At 43.1% G+C, this 22198-nt stretch overlaps 1 protein-coding gene across 3 annotated transcripts in view; it reads left to right on the top strand.

Annotated features, from left to right (window-relative positions):
* Positions 1-13807, top strand: part of LOC117514327 (histone-lysine N-methyltransferase ASH1L-like) — a 51834-nt gene extending 38027 nt beyond the window's left edge. Inside the window, exons 4-14 of one of the 3 annotated variants that reach the window (XM_034174728.1) lie at positions 324-666; positions 823-996; positions 7072-7166; positions 7250-7323; positions 7440-7485; positions 8785-8825; positions 8929-8999; positions 9075-9253; positions 9703-9794; positions 13099-13241; positions 13316-13807. In XM_034174728.1, the coding sequence (XP_034030619.1) occupies positions 324-666; positions 823-996; positions 7072-7166; positions 7250-7323; positions 7440-7485; positions 8785-8825; positions 8929-8999; positions 9075-9253; positions 9703-9794; positions 13099-13227 (1244 nt within the window). In that variant the 3' untranslated portion in view covers positions 13228-13241; positions 13316-13807. Of the gene's footprint in view, positions 1-323; positions 667-822; positions 997-7071; positions 7167-7249; positions 7324-7439; positions 7486-8784; positions 8826-8928; positions 9000-9074; positions 9267-9702; positions 9795-13098; positions 13242-13313 lie in introns of those variants that run through there. The other 2 variants (XM_034174727.1, XR_004561859.1) reach the window with 2 other exon arrangements.
* The last annotated feature ends 8391 nt before the right edge of the window (positions 13808-22198 follow it).

Here is a 22198-nt window from a genome sequence, read left to right on the forward strand (position 1 = left end):
AAAAAGAATTTGTGCGCAAGAACAGACTCGTGGAGAGTATGCACGCAGCACTGTGTTTGTGTCCACTCGAGCTTTGTTGTTGTGTGTTTTCTGTGATCGTGCACATAAATCACTTCTTAATGCATTTCCCCGAAGTGGTCTGGCCAGAGGAAATGTTGTGACTCACCTAATTTGTAGCCCATCCGCATGACTCAGCCTAGAATGGACTCACCTCACACCTCATGCTGGCTCAGTCACTGATCCACATCTGTCTCATTTCCTCTCTGCTGCTGACACCCTCCCTCCATCTCAACCCCTCCCTCTTTCCGTTCCAATGACTGCAGGTTTACAAGGTGACTCGCAAAGCCGGGAGCAGCCGAAAAGTGTGCCAACATCAGACAGTGCGGCGGTGAAAAACAAAAGAAGGCCAGGACGGCCAAGGAAGCACCCGCTGCTCTCCACTGTATCCTCCCCCTCATGCTCCTCAATAGCTCTCTCCATATCATCACCTGAAATCGTGCCAGGACACGGCAGAGAGGAGGGAGGCAGAAAAGAAGAGAGAAGGGCAGAGCGAGAGAGAGGAGGAGGAGGAGGCGACACAGTGCAGGAGGTGATTGAATCGGAGCTGCAGGCCAGAAGGAAGAAAGGACGGAAGAGAAAACACGGTGACTCCCCCTGTCGCCAGAGGTAAACACAAGTCACCTGGTGCCACATACACTTCAACCCATCGTGGTCACCATATTAACCCAGAGTTTTCAGCACTGTGTGCTAAACCAGTGCCTCTTCTTTCTTTCTCTTGTTTCTTTCTGTCATTCGATCTCTGTCTTCATGTCGCCCGTTTAGTTTCGATGAAGATAAGTCAGAGTGTGACGTTCCTGTGGCGTGTTTCAGACAGTCAGACGGTGACGAGGTTCAATCCCAAACAGTGCCGGACCAAAGAGAGGAGCGAGATGATGGTCCTCCAAGGAAAACGTTCCTGCGGGCAGGTCTCTACTCTGACGATTACAAAATTACAGAGTGAGTTCACAGAATTCATAAAAACCAGAAGAAGAAAAAATTCTTCCACAGTGGCTGCAGTGCAGCCACTGCAGCCACTGCTTTATTAGATTTTTAACATAATGAAATTGAAAAAAAGCTTCAAAAGCAGAGACCAGAGCTAATTTTTATTTATAATACAGGAGGCATTTTGTCTGTTGCTGTTTCTGTAATCTAAATATTTTATTTATTTTGCTCATTTGTGTTGTTTGAGTCGTGGTACACAGCTACTGATTTTTACGCGATGGCCATCAAATATGGCCATTTGGGTATTGCGAAGACTTTGTCCGTTCAACCGTCCGTCTGTCCATCTCTCTGTGCTCAGCATAAATCGAGTCCTATTACTGCCACAGTCTTCAAATTCACAGGGAGCATTCTTGGGACACAGACCTTGGACAAGTTCAAATTTGGCTAACGTTGACCTATTTAGAGGTTAAAAAGTCACATTCTGTTTCATTCTGTTCCGCTTTTGTTTTGACTGGCGGAGGTGACGGCCAATTAGAGTAGAGCTGTTGGGAAAGTGTAGTGACACGGACCCACAACAGGGGGCGTAAATGAAAAGACAATGGATAAGCCAAAATATAACAATTTAATGTTGCAAACTGTGCACAACGGAATACAGACAAATGCAGTTTGAGAATGATAATCAATTATACGAAAAGTGACGTGTGGGCAGGCTCGAGGATATCAAATCAAATCAATTTTATTTATATAGCGCCAAATCACAACAAACAGTTGCCCCAAGGTGCCTTATATTGTAAGGCAAGGCCATACAATAATTACGGAAAAAAAAACGTTTTTTCCGTAATTATTCCGTAAGCCCCGGATAGAAGACGTCCGTCCAGAGAAGAGCCGGGTCCTACAGGGCTTCCACCGCCAACGGATCTGAAGAACACCGGAGCTGACAAGTCCTGAATCTCCAGGTGGCCACCGTCTCCAGCTGTCAGACCTGGTACTGCTGGCAGGAAGCAGAGACAGTTAATGGTGGGTGTGTGGATACACAATCCTCAAACACAGAAAACAGTTCCTCCGGGAGGGAGCACCTCCGAAATAGGAACACGACAGCAGCTCCTGTTACCACTTATCTGGTTGGAGTGAGAGGCGAAGACGTCGGCATTCTCACTGACCGCCAACCCAGCTGACAGGGCACTACAGGACAACGGCTGCAAACAGATCACACGTAAGTCAACGTTTAGACACAGCAGAGAATATTACCTAGTTTAGTAGATGATATCTCGGCAGCGAGGTGGAGTTGCTGCCCGGCTTTTATGGTGATGTGGTGATGATGAGTAACAGCTGGTGCTGTTGATGAGTGACAGCTGTCACTCCCGGTTGCTCCAACGCCCTCTCGTGCCTGAAGCCCACACATCAGGCAGGGCGCCCTCTGGTGGTGGGCCAGCAGTACCTCCTTTTCAGCGGTCCACATAACAGGACCCCCCCTCAACGGGTGCCTCCTGGCGCCCGACCAGGCTTGTCGGGGTGTCGGGTGTAGAAGTCGGCCAGGAGGGCCGGGTCCAGGATGAAGCTCCTCTTCACCCAGGAGCGTTCCTCAGGTCCATACCCCTCCCAGTCCACCAAGTACTGGAACCCCCAGCCCTTCCGACGGACGTCCAGGAGCCGGCGTACTGTCCATGCCGGCTCTCCGTCGATGATCCGGGCAGGAGGCGGCGCCGGTCCGGGGGTGCAGAGTGGTGAAGTGTGGTGGGGCTTGATCCATGACACATGAAAGACAGGATGGATCCGCAGTGAAGCTGGTAGCTTCAGCTTCACTGCAGCCGGACTGAGGACTTTGAGGATGGGAAACGGTCCAATAAATCTGTCCTGGAGTTTGCGGGATTCCACTTGTAGTGGGATGTCTTTGGAGGATAGCCAAACCTCCTGCCTGGGCTGGTATACAGGGGCCAGGGAACGCCGGCGGTCTGCATGGGCCTTGGCCCTCGTCCGGGCTTTCAGAAGGGCAGAGCGGGCAGTACGCCACACCCGACGGCACCTCCTGAGGTGGGCCTGGACCGAGGGCACCCTGAAACAATGGGGGCTGGTACCCCAAACATACCTCAAATGGGGAGAGGCCGGTGGCAGATGAAACTTGGCTATTGTGAGCGTACTCGATCCAGGCCAGATGGTTGCTCCAGGCCGTCGGGTGCGTGGAGGTCACGCAGCGGAGAGCCTGCTCCAACTCCTGGTTGGTCCGCTCTGCCTGTCCGTTTGTCTGGGGATGGTACCCGGATGAGAGGCTTACGGTGGCCCCCAGTTCCCTGCAGAAACTCCTCCAGACTTGCGAGGAGAACTAGGGACCACGGTCGGTGACAACGTCAGATGGAATCCCATGCAGACGTACGACATGGTGGACCAGGAGGTCTGCTGTCTCCTGGGCCGTCGGGAGCTTTGGGAGGGCCACAAAGTGGGCCGCCTTGGAGAACCGGTCCACTATCGTGAAGATGGTGGTCATGCCCTGGGACGGCGGGAGGCCCGTGACGAAGTCCAGGCCGATGTGGGACCAGGGGCGGTGACGCACAGGTAGCGGTTGAAGGAGTCCCTGTGCCCGTTGGTGGTCGGCTTTTCCCCTGGCGTAGGTGGTGCAGGCCTGGACATACTCCCGGACGTCGGCTTCCTTAGACGCCCACCAGAAGCGCTGTCAGACCACTGCCACGGTTCTTCGCACCCCTGGGTGCCAGGAGAGCTTGGAACCGTGACAGAAGTCCAAGACCGCAGCTCTGGCCTCTGGTGGGATGCATAACTTGTTCTTTGGGCCAGTTCCCAGGTCCGGGTTCCGTGCCAGGGCCTCCCGGACGGTCTTCTCCACGTCCCAGGTGAGGGTGGCCACGACAGTGGAATCGGGGATGATGGTTTCCGTGGGATCTGACAGCTCGGTTTTGACCTCCTCTTCGTGAACCCAGGACAAGGCGTCAGATCTTTGGTTCTTGGTCCCGGGGCGGTAGGTGATTTGGAAGTCAAAACGCCCGAAGAACAATGACCAGCGGGCTTGCCTTGGGTTCAGACGCTTGGCGGTCCGGATGTACTCCAGGTTCCGATGGTCAGTGAAAACCGTGAATGGAACCGCAGCTCCCAGAGCACCGTAGCCCAGGGGCGTGCCTCTCCTCGAAGCAGATTTATTACATAAGCCACCCGGCTTGCATCTGACGCGTACATGACGGGACGCTGTGAAAAGACGAGCGAACACTGCATTAAGAAGTCTGCACATGTCTCGACACAACCTCCGGACGGCTCCGGAGGGCTTATGTATGCTTCAGGGGACGGGGGGGGGGGGGGGGGGGGTCGTTGAACGACCACTGGAATGTCTGTATTTGGCACTCGGTCAGCAGGAGGAGGCGTTGCAGCAGCGCCCTGTGTGTGCGCTTCCACCCGAGCAGTGAGAGCCTCCATCCTCCGATTGAGTATAACGTTCTGCTTGGTTACCAAGTCCAACCGAGCAGTGAAGGCGGTTAAGATTTGCTGCAGCTCACCTAACACGCCTCCTACTGGTGCCTGTGCACCTAGCGTTTCCATTGGTGGTTCATCCGATGGTTGACGCCCCTCGGGATCCATGACGTTGGCCGAGATATCCTGTTGGGAAAGTGTAGTGACACGGACCCACAACAGGGGGCGTAAATGAACGGACAATGGATAAGCCAAAATATAACAATTTAATGTTGCAAACTGTGCACAACGGAATACAGACAAATGCAGTTTGAGAATGATAATTATACGAAAAGTGACGTGTGGGCAGGCTCGAGGATAGAAGACGTCCGGGTCCCACACGGCTTCCACCGCCAATGGATCTGAAGAACACCGGAGCCGACAAGTCCTGAATCTCCAGGTGGCCGCCGTCTCCAGCTGTCAGACCTGGTACTGCTGGCAGGAAGCAGAGACAGTTAATGGTGGGTGTGTTGATACACACCCAGTAAATCCTCAAACACAGAAAACAGTTCCTCCGGGAGGGAGCACCTCCACCTCCGAAATAGGAACACGACAGCAGCTCCTGTTACCACTTATCTGGTTGGAGTGAGAGGCGAAGACGTCGGCACTCTCACTGACCGCCAACCCAGCTGACAGGGCACTACAGGACAATGGCTGCAAACAGATCACACGTAAGTCAATGTTTAGACACAGCAGAGAATATTACCTAGTTTAGTAGATGATATCTCGGCAGCGAGGTGGAGTTGCTGCCCGGCTTTTATGGTGATGTGGTGATGATGAGTGACAGCTGGTGCTGTTGATGAGTGACAGCTGTCACTCCCGGTTGCTCCGACGCCCTCTCGTGCCTGAAGCCCGCACTTCAGGCAGGGCGCCCTCTGGTGGTGGGCCAGCAGTACCTCCTCTTCAGCGGCCCACATAACAAGAGCGGCACCATGACGTCAGTGGCAGGTCTCTGTAAAACTGCTTCATTTATGTGTTTATACAACATTTCTCATATATTCTATAAAAGCTAGCGAGAAATAAACACTTCTAAAATTGAAAATGCTGTTTTTGTAACCTGATAATACCTCTGAAGTGACTTACAAGACATTTTCAGACGTTAGCATGGTGATGTCACAGGCAGTGTTCTATGCATTTTGACCCATCTACTGGATGGCAGTGGGAATGGTGCCCAGTTATATGACACGGTTGTCGACCTGAATCACAACTTAACAAACAGACTTTTCGGTTTTGCAAATGCCTTTTTTTTTTACAAATGAAAATTACATATTTTACAAAAGCACATTCATTTGTAAACACCAACACACGTTACATTAACTTGTGTTGGTTTTTACATAGAATGAATGAGTCAACCAATCAGTGTCAGCGGCGGCTTAGTTTACCCATAATCCCTTTGGGCATCTGTGTGTGCTGATGATCAAAACTTCAGGATTAGTGCATTATTTTAAAATTAAAAGATATGTGTTATATTTTCACTTTGTACAAATGACAGAGTTGACAATGTAGTTATTCTATCCAAATTAATTTGATTTACAAATCAAAACCATAAGTCAAACCTGCTTTCCTTTTCAAGACGTCTGCCTCATGGCTGGACCACTGTATGCTGTGAAGGAAAATGACTTTTGTTTTTGTTTTGTGGCAGCCTGGTGGCCAGGCCCCTTCTGCTGGGGTATAATTGAGCTCAGCTCCTCTCAGTTGCCTCGATGCTGCAAAATACATAGCAGACAGGAGCCAACAGGGTTTGTAAATGTTTTTCACTGTGACTAGGAAAAAAACCCGTTAGCGGTCTAAAAGTTATCTGAACTAAATTTATGATGGTTTCTGAAGTTAGATGAAAAGCTAATTCGCTAACAAAAAAGTTAGCTTTGCTAATTAGCGGTTAGCGGATTACCATAACTGTGTCCACCACTGCAGGCTAAATTCAAAATTTTGGCACAATACCTTGTAGTATATAATTGTATATAGTAGATATTTACCATTGCTATTTTGAGGAATTGGCTACCATTAAATACTAATGTGAATTCACATATCACCTTGTTATTATTGACCGTGGGTGTTCTTGAAAGGTAAAAGTCAACTACTTAAACATTTTGGAGCAAATATAAAGTAAACATGGTGGAAGGGCTGTGTGTTACACAAGAATTAAGTGGTTCGGTTTTGGATAGAATCAATCAAATATCGAGGCCAACCAGATGTGTAGACAACGTCAAACGTGTAGGCATGTGTTGGCACTCTCTGAGTGCCGTTCTTATACTTTTTTCAACTGATTGAGTTGTCTGTCAGTAGAAACAAAATATGTTCAATGAGAAGGAGTAAATTAATTCTGCTGCACTGTGTAAGAAGAGCAGAGCGGGACTTTGCGACACTCCTGAGTCACTGCTTCACATTCTGGTGGAAACAGACGCAGAATGTAATCATGCAGTGCAAACTAGTCCCTGGATCCTGTCCTTGAATGAAGGAGTAGCTATTGGCAACTCACCACCGTGTGGTAGGCCTGGGTTTTTGCTTTTTTTTTTTTTTGTAGAAGTGTGGCACCTAGATGAATGGAATGTCATGACTTCAGTCTCCTTTTATACAGGTGGATGGTGAATCTCACAGCATTCTTTATGATTTTAATGTCTTTTTGTATCGCTTTTCTAGTCCCCCCTCCCAGGTCCATCAGCACTGCAGAGACAGTCTGGACTACACACCAGAGGAGCATGAGTACAACCTTTTACCAGCTCCTATCCACGTCGGTAAGAATCTGGGAGCGTTACGTCACTGCTGTATTTCATTGGAGGTTTTTGAAGTGATATTTTACTAAAACTGTGTACTACAGGAAAGTACCTGAGGCTGAAGAGGATTCATTTCCAGTTGCCCTATGATGTCATGTGGCTCTGGCAACACAACCAGGTATGTCAGTGCTCCATAACAGAACAAATTAGAAAGTACCTTTGCAAATAACGGCAGTGTGACGATGACATTTGTAGGTCACGACTGAGGTGTAATTCTAATGTGTTTTGCTGCAGCTTCACAGGCAGCCTGCTGTGCCACTGAAGAGGAAGCGGCGCTACTGTGAGTTAGGGGTGGCGGACACAGCTAATTTAAACGTTAGCTTCGATAACCACTGATCTGCTAACTGAAAAATTAAACTGTGATTACACTAAACTGAAAAACTGGTAAAACACTTAGCTACAATAACCACTAACTTTTATTATATACATTTTTAGGTTTTTTTTTTTTTGTTTTGTTTTGGTGGGCTTTAAAACCTGAAAAAACTGAGGTTAATGTGTTTAATGTGTTTTAGTGTAAATATGGACATTCCCAAAAATGTTCAGCATGACAAGATCAGATGATGATAAAGATGCAAATAAATAATTAAGTGAACACATGGAATTAATCTATGTTGTCAATATGCAGTTTATTCACAGCACAGAAAGTATTAAATGAATAAAAAATATTAAGAAGCAAAAATAGACAGGAATATAATTTGAATAATCTAATTAATGTATGATTTCTGGCTCCTTCATCTCCTTGTGGTGATGCTTGTAGTCTTCACGCAATGTGTCAATTTCCTGAGGTGGATTAGTGTAAAATGCTGTATTGAGAACCCTCGGAGGCTTGGAAAGACCTGACATAAAAAAATCTACTTCCGGGACAAAAGTGCGTTCATGAGATTTGTGGCAAATATAGACCAACTACTTAGCCTATCACAGCAGAGCTAGGCTAATGTTAGCTAAATGAAATTGTCAGACATTTTTGCTGAAGTGTGGTACCAGAACGTTAACTAATTGTGCATATAATGTGATTATATTAGATATAGCAGTAGTGTTGTGTTAAAAAAAAATTTATATGTATTTTCAACATTACTAACATTGTTGTCTCACTAGTCACAAATGCAGCTGCCATGGCTGTGACCTCAGGTTGCTCAATTTTCTCATGACCAAAAAAAAAAAAAATTCTCATGACTTGCTGGAGCGAAAATTCCGGCCTAGCGAAGCATTCAAGGCATTTTCCTGAGAGCCTGAGGTCGAAATCTCCAAACTCTTGAGGATATTGAAAGCAGCTCAGAATCCAACAGGAACAAACATGGGTTTACAAATTTTTTGTTTGTTTGTTTGTTTGTTTTTTACCGGTACACTTTATTCAAAAAACATTAGCCGATTTAAAGTTAACAAAACTAAACTCATAGCTAGTAAAAAGCTAACCTGCTAATGAAAATGTTAGCTCCACCAATTAGCTGTTAGCTTATTAGCTGAACTGTTCCCAGCACTGTGAGTTGACAGTAGAAATGTTCTCATTTAGCTGATAAGTACGGCCAGTGTTCAGTTACATTTTCCAAAGCCGTTTTTATGTTTTATTTGTCTCACTCAGGCCGACTGAAGCAGAAGACGATGACCTCTCACCACGCAGCAGTGAGTTTTTGTGGTCTGTGGTTTCCTTCCAGCAAATATGCAGTTACAATAACAGCAAGTTTAAAATGTATTTTCATCCCTTTATGTTTTTTTCTTTAAATAGGAGGAAACCTCTAGTGACATCACCAGCCTTTTCCCTCACCTGGACATGGCGCCTTTGACCAGCAGTGAGAGGTACGGACAGCGCACAAGCATTTGAGGCTAACTCCAGTGTCGGCGGCTGATGTGTGTCTCTGTGTCCCGCTTCAGGAGCTTTGTGGTAAAGCACCATGTGTTCCTCGTGAGGAACTGGGAGCTGGTGAGAGACAGACAGATCCGTCTGAGGGTAGAGAGGGAACGAGAGCGAGACGCTGACGGAGGAGAAGAGAGGAGCGCGCCACATTTTTCCCGTAACGGAGCCCATGGGGACGACAGCCACATCAAGTCAGGTCCATGAAGCAAGTGTGTGTGTTAGTTTTTGTTTCTGTAGGTGTTTGTGTCCACATGCTATATGTTCTTTCTGACTGATAGGTGTGTGTGTGTGTGTGTATGTTCCACTTACTCCCTGTCGTCCTCATATTTGGCTTGTCTCTCCGTATCAGACTCAGCAGTATAAACTAAGTGCTTTTCCAACCACACAATTTCTGCCTGCAGAAATGTTTCCCTATTTCTGTCATCCACCGCTGGTGTCCAAGAACCCAGCAAGCATCAGCTTTCTCCATTAACAATGAAACCACACTCTTTCCATCAAAGACTGCCTGACTGCTCACAGATAGGAATCGAGGGGAAATAAGGACACACGTAATTACAGCTAGGACGGTAAAGTCAATGTAACGTCTTCTTTTCTGAGCCCCCTTTGCTAACATGTAGTCTGTTGTGTGACCTTTGAATCCCTCAGATCAGCCAGTGGGGGTGGAGGTGATGGATGTCAGCAGTGACCCCCACTACCAGAGTCAGGATACCTCCAGCCCGCTCACTGCCAGCCCCTGTGTGAGTACACACTGAACTAGAAGGGCACTGGGAGAGTGCATACCTCTGCCAAGGATGAACAATCGTCAAAGTTTGCACTGGGAGGGCGTGACCCAACTGAGCCAATTTGATTAATTAATCTGGGAAAAATTACACCCGCTGTAGCATTCTGTATCTCATCTGTTCATTCTAATGTGCTTCTGCAGATATTGTAGCATATGATCATAGACAACTTTCATTGGTATGGTCCTAATTTTGGTGTCACGTTATTTGCATCATACAAGTTTCTACAGGCCTCAATGAAACACAGTGTCAGATTAGAGAGCAGGTTGAATTTTAAATTACTCAGAGACCCATAGTTTTCACAAAATGACCAAAAATGCAGGTTTTGATGATGTGAGTGAATAGATGAATGAGCCCATCACTTCCAGGTTGGTAAAATAACACAAAAACAATAAATGCTATTGTTGTGTAACTCACTAAATTAAAATGGCATATAATGAGGATGAACGCTTTGGCATATAGTGAAGTTTGATGCACCAGATCAATCAAAACAAAACAAAAAAGTAATATCTCATAGATATGTCTGCCACCTGCTGGACAGTTAGAAGACGGAGAAGTAAACTGTTATTTTCCGACTGTTTAACAACAGTTAACTCAACACAGCCGTACCTCCACACATGCCAGCAGAAAGGATTTTGCCTGAATTTATCCTCAAAAGAAAAAGAAAGCAAGGGAGATATCTGGCAAAGGAACGCAGTGGATGTGGCCTGCGAGGGAGTGTTTCTGCTGCCGAAACACTCCTGCGCAGACCACAAAAATACCGGTTCGGAGAAATGAACTGGTTTTCTAATTGTTTGACATTGTCAAATCCACTCAACACTACAAAATGATTTATTTATTTCTTAATATTTTTAGTCAATGCCATTTCTCTTAACCACGGCTGCTTTGACCTGCAGTGACAATTAGCAAATTCTCTACAAAAATTACTGTCCAGCAGAATAAAAAGAGGTGAGTTTATTATTTATTTACAAAGTTTTAGATTTAGAATGATGATTTTCTGTAAAATCTAATACAGTTACAGTGGGGTAAAAAATATTTAGTCAGCCCCTGATTGTGCAAGTTCTCTTACTTAGAAAGATGAGAGAGGTCTGTAATTTTCAGTATAGGTACACTACAACTATGAGAGACAAAATTAGAAAAAAAAAAATCCAGAAAATCACATTGTAGGATTTTTAAAGAATTTAATTGTAAACCATGGTGGAAAATAAGTATTTGGTCACCCACAAACAAGCAAGATTTCTGGCTCTACAGACCTGTAACTTTGTCTTTAAGAAGCTCTTCTGTCCTCCACCTGTTACCTGTATTAAGGGCATCTGTTGGAACTCCTTATCTGTATAAAAGACACCTATCCACAGCCCCAAACAGTCAGACTCCAAACTCAACCATGGCCAAGACCAAAGAGCTGTCGAAGGACACCAGGAAGAAAATTGTAGATGTGCACCAGGCTGGGAAGAGTGAATCTACAATAGTCAAGCAGGTTGGTGTGAATAAATCAACTGTGGGAGCAATTGTAAGAAAATGGAAGACATACAAGACCATTGATAATCTCCCTCGATCTGGGGCTTCACACATGATATCATCTTGTGGGGTCAAAATGATCATGAGAACAGTGAACAAAAATCCCAGAATTACACGGAGGGACCTGATGAATGACCTGCAGAGAGCTGGGACCAAAGTAACAATGGCTACACACTATGCAGAGAGGGACTCAAATCCTGCAGTGCCAGGCGTGTCCCCCTGCTTAAGCCAGTACGTGTCCAGGCCCGTCTGAAGTTTGCCAGAGAGCATATGGATGATCCAGAAGAGGATTGGGAGAATATCATGTGGTCAGATGAAACCAAAATAGAACATTTTGGTAAAAACTCAACTCATTGTGTTTGGAGGAAGAAGAATGCTGAGTTGCATTCCAAGAACACCATATCTACTGTGAAGCATGGGGGTGGAAACATCACGCTTTGGGGCTGTTTTTCTGCAAAGGGGACAGGACAACTGATCCGTGTTAAGGGAAGAATGAACGTGGCCATGTATCATGAGATTTTAAGACAAAACCTCCTTCCATCAGTTAGAGCATTGAAGATGCAACGTGGCTGGGTCTTCCAGCATGACAATGATCCCAAACACACCACTCGGGCAACGAAGGAGTGGATCCATAAAAAGCATTTCAAGGTCCTGGAGTGGCCAAGCCAGTCTCCAGACCTCAACCCCATAGAACATTTGTGGAGGGAGTTGAAAGTTCGTGTTGCCCAGCGACAGCCCCAAAACATCACTGCTCTAGATCTGCATGGAGGAATGGACCAAAATACCAGCTACAGTGTGTGCAAACCTGGTGAAGACTTAAAGGAAACATTTGACCTCTGCCATTGCCAACAAAAATTATATTACAAAGTATTGAGTTGAACTTTTGTTATTGACCATATACTTATTTTCCACAATAATCTATAAATAATTTAAAAATCCTTCAATGTGATTTCCTGGATTTCTTTTCTCATTTTGTCTCTCACAGTTGAAGTGTACCTATGTTGAAAATTACAGACCTCTCATCTTTCTAAGTAGGAGAACCTGCGCAATCAGGGACTGACTAAATACTTTTTTTACCCCACTGTAACTGGAATGCAATTGCATGCATGTAATTCACACAGTGTCAACATTCACTTTTCGCCCGTGGTCCTCCACTCACATTAATTTATGGGCCTTCAACGGAAAAAAAAAAAGGGCACCTCTGCTCTCAACAGATGTCTGGCCTTGAAGATACATATAGCTTGGAATGAGCTTCATCAGTTCCTTTCATTTTCAGAGTTGAGGTCTGGTGGCTGCCAAGACCACTGTTGCTTGTCCTGCAAAGTAGCTCTTTTTATGTTAAAGAAAGTCAAAACCTGCTGAAAAATCCACATCCAGACCAATGCCAAAATTTAATGGGTTATTCCTTCTGATGTACTTATTCATTTTTCAAAAAAATTCCCAGTAATCACTTTGAATTGTTAAAAAAATTCTCATGTTGTATGAAGATGATCTGAAATCCACATTTGGATCCAGTCAATACCAAAATTTAATGGGTTGTTGATCAAGGGAACAATTTATGTTGAGATTGGCTCAAAAAATATTTTTCCTGCTGACAGACAGACACACAAACGCATCATGTCCTTGGCGGAGGTACCACAGCAGCATTACTCATGGAAAACATCCTCTGTACCAAATATCGAATTTCCACAAGGATAATAAAAAAGTGCTTCTGCAGTTAGTTGTGCATACTTGTTCACCACAGCCCACCAAAACCCAGAACAGACCAGAGAAGGTGAGGGAGGAAGAAAAACGGGGTGAAGAGGAGGTTTGCAGCAGAGAACAGAGGAGGAAACGTCTGAATGATTTACTTTTGACCCTTCAGCATTCATAAGCTAACACAGAGAGGTAAGATAGCAGCAATGTTAAGACAGACACTCAGAGGTATGCACTGCTTTCTTGACAATGTTTTGTTTGTGCAGGTGGGACAAATCTCAGAAAGGGACCAGGCCCACCACTGGCCAGGCGGACAGGAAATGATGTCATAATACTGCTATTAGATTGCAAGAAAGGAGCTGGAGAGACTAAAAATGTAAGAAAGACATCACACACACTGTCACATGAGTGTGTTCAACCTATTGCTCTGAAGGGCATCATACCAAGGATGAAACCATGGCAAGGCATCCTTTGTCCAAACAGCGAGGGACGAACGGGACGCAGAGACGGACTGTTGCGGATGAAAGAAACTGAGCAGCTGAAAAGAATTTGCACTAGTGCTGGACTTACCAAGCACGCTAAAGCCTGAACTCTGAGTGGACACACTATAAACACACAGACTTCGCTTGTACTTCGCACCTTAAGGAAACCGATTAAGACGGGACGTTGAACGTGGACATGCATGGTACTCAGCCTTTCGGCTCTGGAGTGTCCAAGAGGCGAGGAGTTCTTAAGCTGCATTGGAGAACAAAAAAATAAATTATAAAAATATGCAGCCAAGGTTGAAGTATAGTGGGGATGTAAATGTTTGGGCACCCCTAATGATTTCCGTGATTTTTCTTTAAAAATTTTGGTTGTTTGGATCAGCAATTTCAGTTAAATATATCATATAGCAGGCAAACAGTGATTTTTGATGAGTGAAATGAAATTTATAGGATTTACAGAAAGTGTACCATAATTCTTTAAACAAAATTAGGCAGGTGAATAAATTTGGGCACCCCAACAGAAAAAAAAAATCCATCAATATTTAGTAGATCCTCCTTTTACAGAAATAACAGCCTCTAAAGGTTTCCTATAGCTTCCAATGAGAGTCTCGATTCTGGTTGAAGGTATTTTGGACCATTCGTCTTTACAAAACATCTCAGGTTTGTTGTTCTTTTTTTCAATAATATTCAGATCTGGGGACTGAGATGACCATTTCAGAATGTTGTACTTGTTCCTCTGCATGAATGCCTTAGTAGATTTTGAGCAGTGTTTAGGGTCGTGTCTTGTTGAAAGATCCAGCCCCTGTGCAACTTCATCTTTGTCATTGATGCTTGAACATTGTTCTCAAGAATATGCTGATATTGACTGGAATCCATGTGACCCTCAACTTTAACAAGATTCCCAGTACCTGCACTGGCCACACAGCCACAGCATGATGGAACCACCTCCATATTTTACTGTAGGTAGTAAGTGTTTTTCTTGGAATGCTGTGTTCTTTTTCAGCCATGCATACCGCCCCTTGTTATGTCCAAATAACTGTTTTAGTTTCATCAGTCCACAGCACCTTATTCCAAAATGAAGCTGGTTTGTCCAAATGTGCTTTAGCATACCTCAAATGACTCTGTGGCGTGTATACAGAGAACGCTTTCTCTGCATTACTTTCTCATCCAGCATCTCCTTGTGCAAAGTGTGTGGTATAGTTGAACAATGCATAGAGACACTATCTGCAGCAAGATCATGTTGTAGGATTTTGGAGCAGGTATGTGGGTTGACTATGATTGTTCTCACCCTCCTTCGCTTCATCTTATCTGAGATTTTTCTTGGCCTGCCACTTCGGGCCTTAACTAGTACTGTGTCTGCCGTCTTCCATTTCCTCACTATGTTCCTCACAGTGGAAACTGACAGCTGAAATCTCTGAGATAGCTTTTTGTATCCTTCCCCTAAACCATGATGTTGAACAATCATTGTTTTCAGGTCATTTGAGAGTTGTTTAGAGGCTCCCAAGTTGCCACGCATTAGAAGAGATGCAAAGAGGGAAAACATTTGCAAATGGCCACCTTAAATACCCTTTCTCATGATTGGATTCACCTGTGTAAGGAGGTCAAGGGTCAATGAGCTTACCAAACAATTTTGTGTTCCAGTAATTAGTGTTAAATGTAATCAAATCAATAAAATGACAAGGGTGCCCAAATTTATGCACCTACCCAATTTTGTTTAAATAATTATTGCACTTTCTGTAAATACTAGAAACTTCATTTCACTTCTCAAATATCAGTGTGTTCGTCTGCTATATGATATATTTAACTGAAATTTCTGATCCAGACAACCAATGATTTATAAAGGAAAATCATGACACTTATCAGGGGTGCCCAAACTTTTACATACAACTGTAGATCAAACCGAATGCTTGATTCCTAGTCAAGTCCTCAAAGTCACATTGCACCTTCTGAAAAAGATGTAAGAAGACATGAGCAGTTCCAAACTGCCGAGATGGTGTTAGGGTTTTCTTCTTCTTCCCGAGACGGCTTCTGCTATGTCCCAGTGAATAGTCAAAGCAGGGGGTCGGCCAACTGTAAGAATTTTGGCAACGCTGCAAGAGAATTTCTAATTAGCTTTTAAGAAAGAAGTTATTTTGGGGGGGAGGGGACAAAAAAATAGCTTGAGCACTCTCTGCTTCAGTAACAGATAAAATGTATTACTTATGATAGCAATGTATATTGATTATTTTCAGTATTGCTTCCTGGTGGAGGGAGGGAGGGTAAAGTGTTTTTGTTTACTTCAGGCTGCCTTTGAGAATGTTTCACTCTTTTCCTCCAGAGCCCAGACAATCAGAATGTCCCGGCAGCAAACAAAAAAACGAAAGAAAGCAATGCGAATGACAAACTGAATTTACCCCAAATGCTCTGTAGAAGTGCCATGTTGTGCTGTGTATGTATACCTAAGCAAACTCATGCAGTCTTTAAAAGCAATATCTCCTGTAAGGACTATATATATATAAATATAAAAAAACACCCTTTGTTATTTTTTAAAGTTGTGAATATTTGGAGATTCGGAGGTTTGTTTCCTTTCTGTACAGATGCATAGTAGATTATTCTCATCCTTATGAGCACTGAGTTAATCCACTTAGTGGGAGTAACCATAGCAATTAGTTCCATGTGAATGTATATAGAGAGCAAACTTGTTTCCCTTATATCAACAGTAGTGTGTAAAATTAGTATTAAACATGACAGTACTATTGGTATTATTCCTAAAATTTAATAATTCAGAGCTTCATTTTGCTATGATGTTTTTAACAAACGATACAGCTGATGAATATATCAACATTTCTGCTTAAGTTGACAATGATTGTATATGTTTTGTTTTTTGTTTTTTTGGTAGAATACAGTTTTTATTTAGAGGTGTGCATGTTTCTTTTTATTGGTCAGGCGATCTGTGATCATTTGTTTTTCCAGTATTAATTTCTGCTCTCTTCTCGTAGTGTGGCTCCAAATAAGCCAAGAAAGTGCAATTTCTTTGACTGTTTACATACTTTTTCATTTAAAACAAAAACAAAAAAACAACTACATTATTGCCAGTGGACAATTAGCTTTATAGCAAAGGTACACATTGAATTATTTATCTAGGTTGCATGACATTTAACCTTTGCCTGTTGCCTCTGATAATGTGCATCTGGAAAAAACACAACTCAATGCCATAGAATGTCAATTCAAGGTTTTTTTTTGTTTTTGTTGCCTCTATATCCATAATAATAAAACCGTTTTATGTCTGCTACTCATATTAAACACCGCAAACCCTCTGCGTTTCAGTTCCAAAGCCTTCTGCAGCTCTCTGTGCTGTTGCGGACTATTGCAGTGATGTAAATCAGCTCGAGCTAACAGTGCTATCTAGTGGTTTGCGATTGTATATTTCACGCCTTGTCCTCCGTAATGACCCACAATGGAGAACGCAATCAAAGGAGCATACCTACAAGATGGGGGAGGGCTGCGGATTTGTTCTCCTCTTTCCACCCTTAAAACTGTCCTCACACATCCTGCAGCTTTGCATCTGACATAATGACAAATTTCATGTATTCAGCAGGAGACCATAGCCGGGTTTTACGGTAACATCGCCTCCCGTCAGACCAGATTTCATAATGCAACAAATGGAGAACAATACCCCCTTTCACTTTATTTTGTATGAAGGCATGAGTGTCCCCTTATACTGAGGTGGTTTATGCAGAACAACATGACTCACAGTGCAGCAGGCTTGATTTATACTTCTTCTTTTATTCTGTGTATTTACAAACAAGCACATGCAGGAGGTCGACAGTGACGGACGCTACAAGGACAATCAGCTATATGCAGTAGTTGGACGTGGGGGGGGGGGGGGGGGTGTCTAGAGGCTACATGACATCAAAAGGAGTCAATACACAACTCTTTGCTATGCAAACATACGCGTGAAAGTGCAGGACGACGCCCTCGCACTCTGCCTTCACCGCCGCATGCAGGCTCACACGCACGCACACACGCATACATAAAGAACTCTGATAGATAGAGACACTAGTTGGGTCAGATAACTATTCCTTTTAGAAATCTCAAGACTGATAAATAATACATCCAATAAATTAACACAATTATTAACACATCTGAATTCACCAACTGACATCTTAATCTTTTATGTTTATCTGGCTGCACACAGACTGTGAATACCTAAGTATTGTTCAATGGCGATGAGAATGGAATTTTATTGTGCTCATTTGGTACAAGTTCTGAGCGCTGTAATAACTTAGTGCTACTCTAGAGTTTGTTTGTTTTTTTTTCCCCTGGACTGTTGCCTTAGTGGCAGTAATCTGCTACTGCGTGGCTTTGATATAATCTTAGGCATCTTTTTGGAGCTGAGCTTCCCCTGATTATTCTGTTTCAGCACTGAGATTGAAACATTCCTGCCAAACTACACGGAGGTCCATTCGTGTCCTTGTCCTGACCAATCAAAGTCAGGCTCCTTTACATTGCATGACCCACACATCAACTGAAGGATCATCAAAAATCTGAATCAAAATATATATATATACATTTACACATCGTGCACTGATTGCCTGTTGGTCCATGCATGCTTCCATGGATATTTTACCATATCTCAAACACACACATCTTGCATAATCTTGATTTTGGTGTCAAATTATTTGCAGCATACAGTGCTGTGAAAACATCTGTGTACCCTTGAATGTTTACACATTTGAATAAAATATTAAAATAATAATTCAGGCTTCTTTAATTTAAGATTTCTAATATAATGCTCTTTAAACTCAGTGAAACTGATCTCTACAACATGATATCAGTGAAGTAAAATGATAAAATGTCATAGGTATTAAAGGCACTGCGCTGCGGTGGTTTGAATCATATTTGTCTAATAGATTACAGTTTGTTCATGTAAATGGGGAATCTTCTTCACAGACTAAAGTTAATTATGGAGTTCCACAAGGTTCTGTGCTAGGACCAGTTTTATTCACTTTATACATGCTTCCCTTAGGCAGTATTATTAGACGGTATTGCTTAAATTTTCATTGTTACGCAGATGATACCCAGCTTTATCTATCCATGAAGCCAGAGGATACACACCAATTAGCTAAACTGCAGGATTGTCTTACAGACATAAAGACATGGATGACCTCTAATTTCCTGCTTTTAACTCAGATAAAACTGAAGTTATTGTACTTGGCCCCACAAATCTTAGAAGCATGGTGTCTAACCAGATCGTTACTCTGGATGGCATTTCCCTGATCTCTAGTAATACTGTGAGAAATCTTGGAGTCATTTTGATCAGGATATGTCATTCAAAGCGCATATTAAACAAATATGTAGGACTGCCTTTTTGCATTTACGCAATATCTCTAAAATCAGAAAGGTCTTGTCTCAGAGTGATGCTGAAAAACTAATTCATGCATTTATTTCCTCTAGGCTGGACTATTGTAATTGATTATTATCAGGTGTCCTAAAAGTTCCCTAAAAAGCCTTCAGTTGGTTCAGAATGCTGCAGCTAGAGTACTGACGGGGACTAGCAGGAGAGAGCATATCTCACCCGTGTTGGCCTCTCTTCATTGGCTTCCTGTTAATTCTAGAATAGAATTTAAAATTCTTCTTCTTACTTATAAGGTTTTGAATAATCAGGTCCCATCTTATCTTAGGGACCTCGTAGTACCATATTACCCCATTAGAGCGCTTCGTTCTCAGACTGCGGGCTTACTTGTAGTTCCTAGGGTTTGTAAGAGTAGAATGGGAGGCAGAGCCTTCAGCTTTCAGGCTCCTCTCCTGTGGAACCAGCTCCCAATTCAGATCAGGGAGACAGATACCCTCTCTACTTTTAAGATTAGGCTTCAAACTTTCCTTTTCGCTAAGGCTTATAGTTAGGGCTGGATCGGGTGACCCTGGACCATCCCTTGGTTATGCTGCTTTAGACGTAGATTGTGGGGGGGTTCCCATGATGCACTGTTTCTTTCTCTTTTTGCTCCGTATGCATCACTCTGCATTTAATCATTAGTGATCGATCTCTGCCCCCTTCACGGCATGTCTTTTCCTGTTTTTTTTCCCTCAGCCCCAACCAGTCTCAGCAGAAGACTGCCCCTCCCTGAGCCTGGTTCTGCTGGAGGTTTCTTCCTGTTAAAAGGGAGTTTTTCCTTCCCACTGTTGCCAGGTGCTTGCTCATAGGGGGTCGTTTTGACCGTTGGGGTTTTTCCATAATTGTTGTGTGGCCTTGCCTTACAGTGTGGAGCGCCTTGGGGCAGCTGTTTGTTGTGATTTGGCGCTATATAAGAAAAAAGTTGATTGATTGAGTTGATAAACTAACTAAATCACTTTGACAGCCAGTTTTCTTCAGACATGTCAGGAGATGGATACATGAACATTTCCAAGTCACTGAGCATGTCTGGGACTTAATTTCCACCAATCACTTAAAAACAATTACAGGGTAGTACTTTGTGGTAAATCTGTCTGCAGTAGGCAATTCTCAAAAACAGAGGGACCATGTAAGAAAGGTTAGTGAGGGAAGCCACCAAGACACCCACAGCAAGTCTGAAGTAATTATAGATCAGGTGTCCATACTTACAGTATGTGCACCATTGTTTTGCCTTTTATATTTGTATTTCATTTGTCATGTTGAGATTAGCTTTCACTGTGAATTTAAGGGGTGCCATTTTAGACACTTTAATATAAAGAAGCTTGAATTTTTTTTATTAGAATTTTATTTATTTATTGTAAATTTGATGTCATAAAAAATCCAAATGTGAACATTCAAGGGTGCACAGGATTTTTCAGAGCATAGTACATGTTTCAAATGGCTCTTATGGAACTTTTTTAATCATCAGAAATGAAGACTTGGAAATAACTGAGATCAGCTTTTGAGCTTAAATTACTCCTAAACCAAAAGGTTCTCTTTGTGCCAACTGAAAATCATCTCAAAATCAGCAAAAATTATTGATTTGACCTTCCCCACCCACCTCAGTGATATGTTGCCAATTCAATAGATTTATTTCATAAAGCTAACAGAACTATGAATATGTCTTTCAGCTTGTGGTGATGTAATGCAGATTGTTTTATATAATTTGGCACAAAATTAAACAGTATGCTTAGTGGGGTGACTGTGACATACCAAGTAGTGTGCCACTGGAAAACCTTGCCTCAGTTAAAGTGCTTTTCTGGATCATCTGTTTTAATAGGCTACAGTTTTAACTTGCTTGAAATGATAAAAAAAGATGTAGATTTACTGAAATGCATAGTCATCAGCACGGAATCTAAAAAATAGCAAAAAAAATAAAAACATGAAAGCAACATATTGTATAGGAGTAATATTAGTACTTCCACAACTACCACATTTACTACACCACTATTGTTAATAACAATGAATATGATAAATACAAAAGCTGAGGTACGAGGTGAAGACTAGCCACCAAACCCACAGACTTTGCAGGAGCTTTATGAGTTTACATACATGTGGAATTCTCTCTCTGCATTCACACATCAGATGGTGTTGAAGAAAATCCAATGCACCTTTGTGAGGCTTATCCTCAGACTCCCTTCTGCCGTGCACAAATTTAACAAAAACGTTAATTACAGCGTGCTGCCGTCTCATTTTGAATTCATGTCATTAACGTAGAAAGTGAAAGGGAGGAAATGGTGGCATTTTCAGGCATTCATGGCACATTTCCAAAGCATACAGCGTTTACAAGTATGAGGTTTAAATGTAGTCTTTTGGGGGGGGGGGGGGTTAGATGTCAAGATGATGGAAATGCACAGTGCACACGGGAGCGAAGACACTGGATCATATATTTGTTCATTTCTAATCATCCGTTTTCCTCAAAGTGGCTGCAGTGTGTTTTCACTATCTGCATCTATTTATTCATATTTCTTATAGCAATCTCAATATATATATATATTATGTATATTTATACAGTCAAATATAGTAGCAGAAACATGTCAAACACACACGAACCTGACGATAAAGGTGAGCGGTCTTTAAGGGTGAAAGGTCAATAGAACACAGATGTACACAGATACAGTTCAGCACTACTCAGTCTGCAGTGGTGGGCACAGATCAACCAATCAGCTTTCAGCTAATTAGTAACACTAACATTTTCGTTAGTGGATTAGCTTTTCATTTAATTTTGAAAACCACAAGTGGACCAGTTAGCTTTCAGTAAAATTAGTTCAACTACCTTTGTTGGCTAACAAGTTTAACCCTAAAATCATATATGTTGGAGTTTATACCCTAAGAGACACATCACGTGGAGGCAACAAACATCACTTCAAGGAGATGAGGAGCAGGTCACAATAGAGTAAATGCATTAATTATGTTCTTAAAATTATTTTCCACATGCATTTTATTTCTTAATATTTCTTATTTCCGGTACAGTAATTTAGTGGTTCTGGTGCCTCGCAGCATGAAGGTCGTGGGATCGCTTCCTGCCCTGTCCTTTCCGTGTGGAGTTTGCATGTTCTCCCCATGTTTGCGTGGGTTCCCTCCCAGAGCTCTGGCTTCTTCCCACTTCCAAAGACATGCAGGTTAGGTGGATTGGAAACTTTAAATTGACCATGGATGTGTTTGTCTGTCTATATGTGGCCTTGTGATAGGCTCCAGCTCCCCCGTCATCCTTAACTGGAATAAGCGGGTATAGACAATGAATGAATCAATTT

The sequence above is a fragment of the Thalassophryne amazonica genome, chromosome 7, assembly GCF_902500255.1.
Source record: "Thalassophryne amazonica chromosome 7, fThaAma1.1, whole genome shotgun sequence".
In the NCBI taxonomy this organism is placed as follows: domain Eukaryota; kingdom Metazoa; phylum Chordata; class Actinopteri; order Batrachoidiformes; family Batrachoididae; genus Thalassophryne; species Thalassophryne amazonica.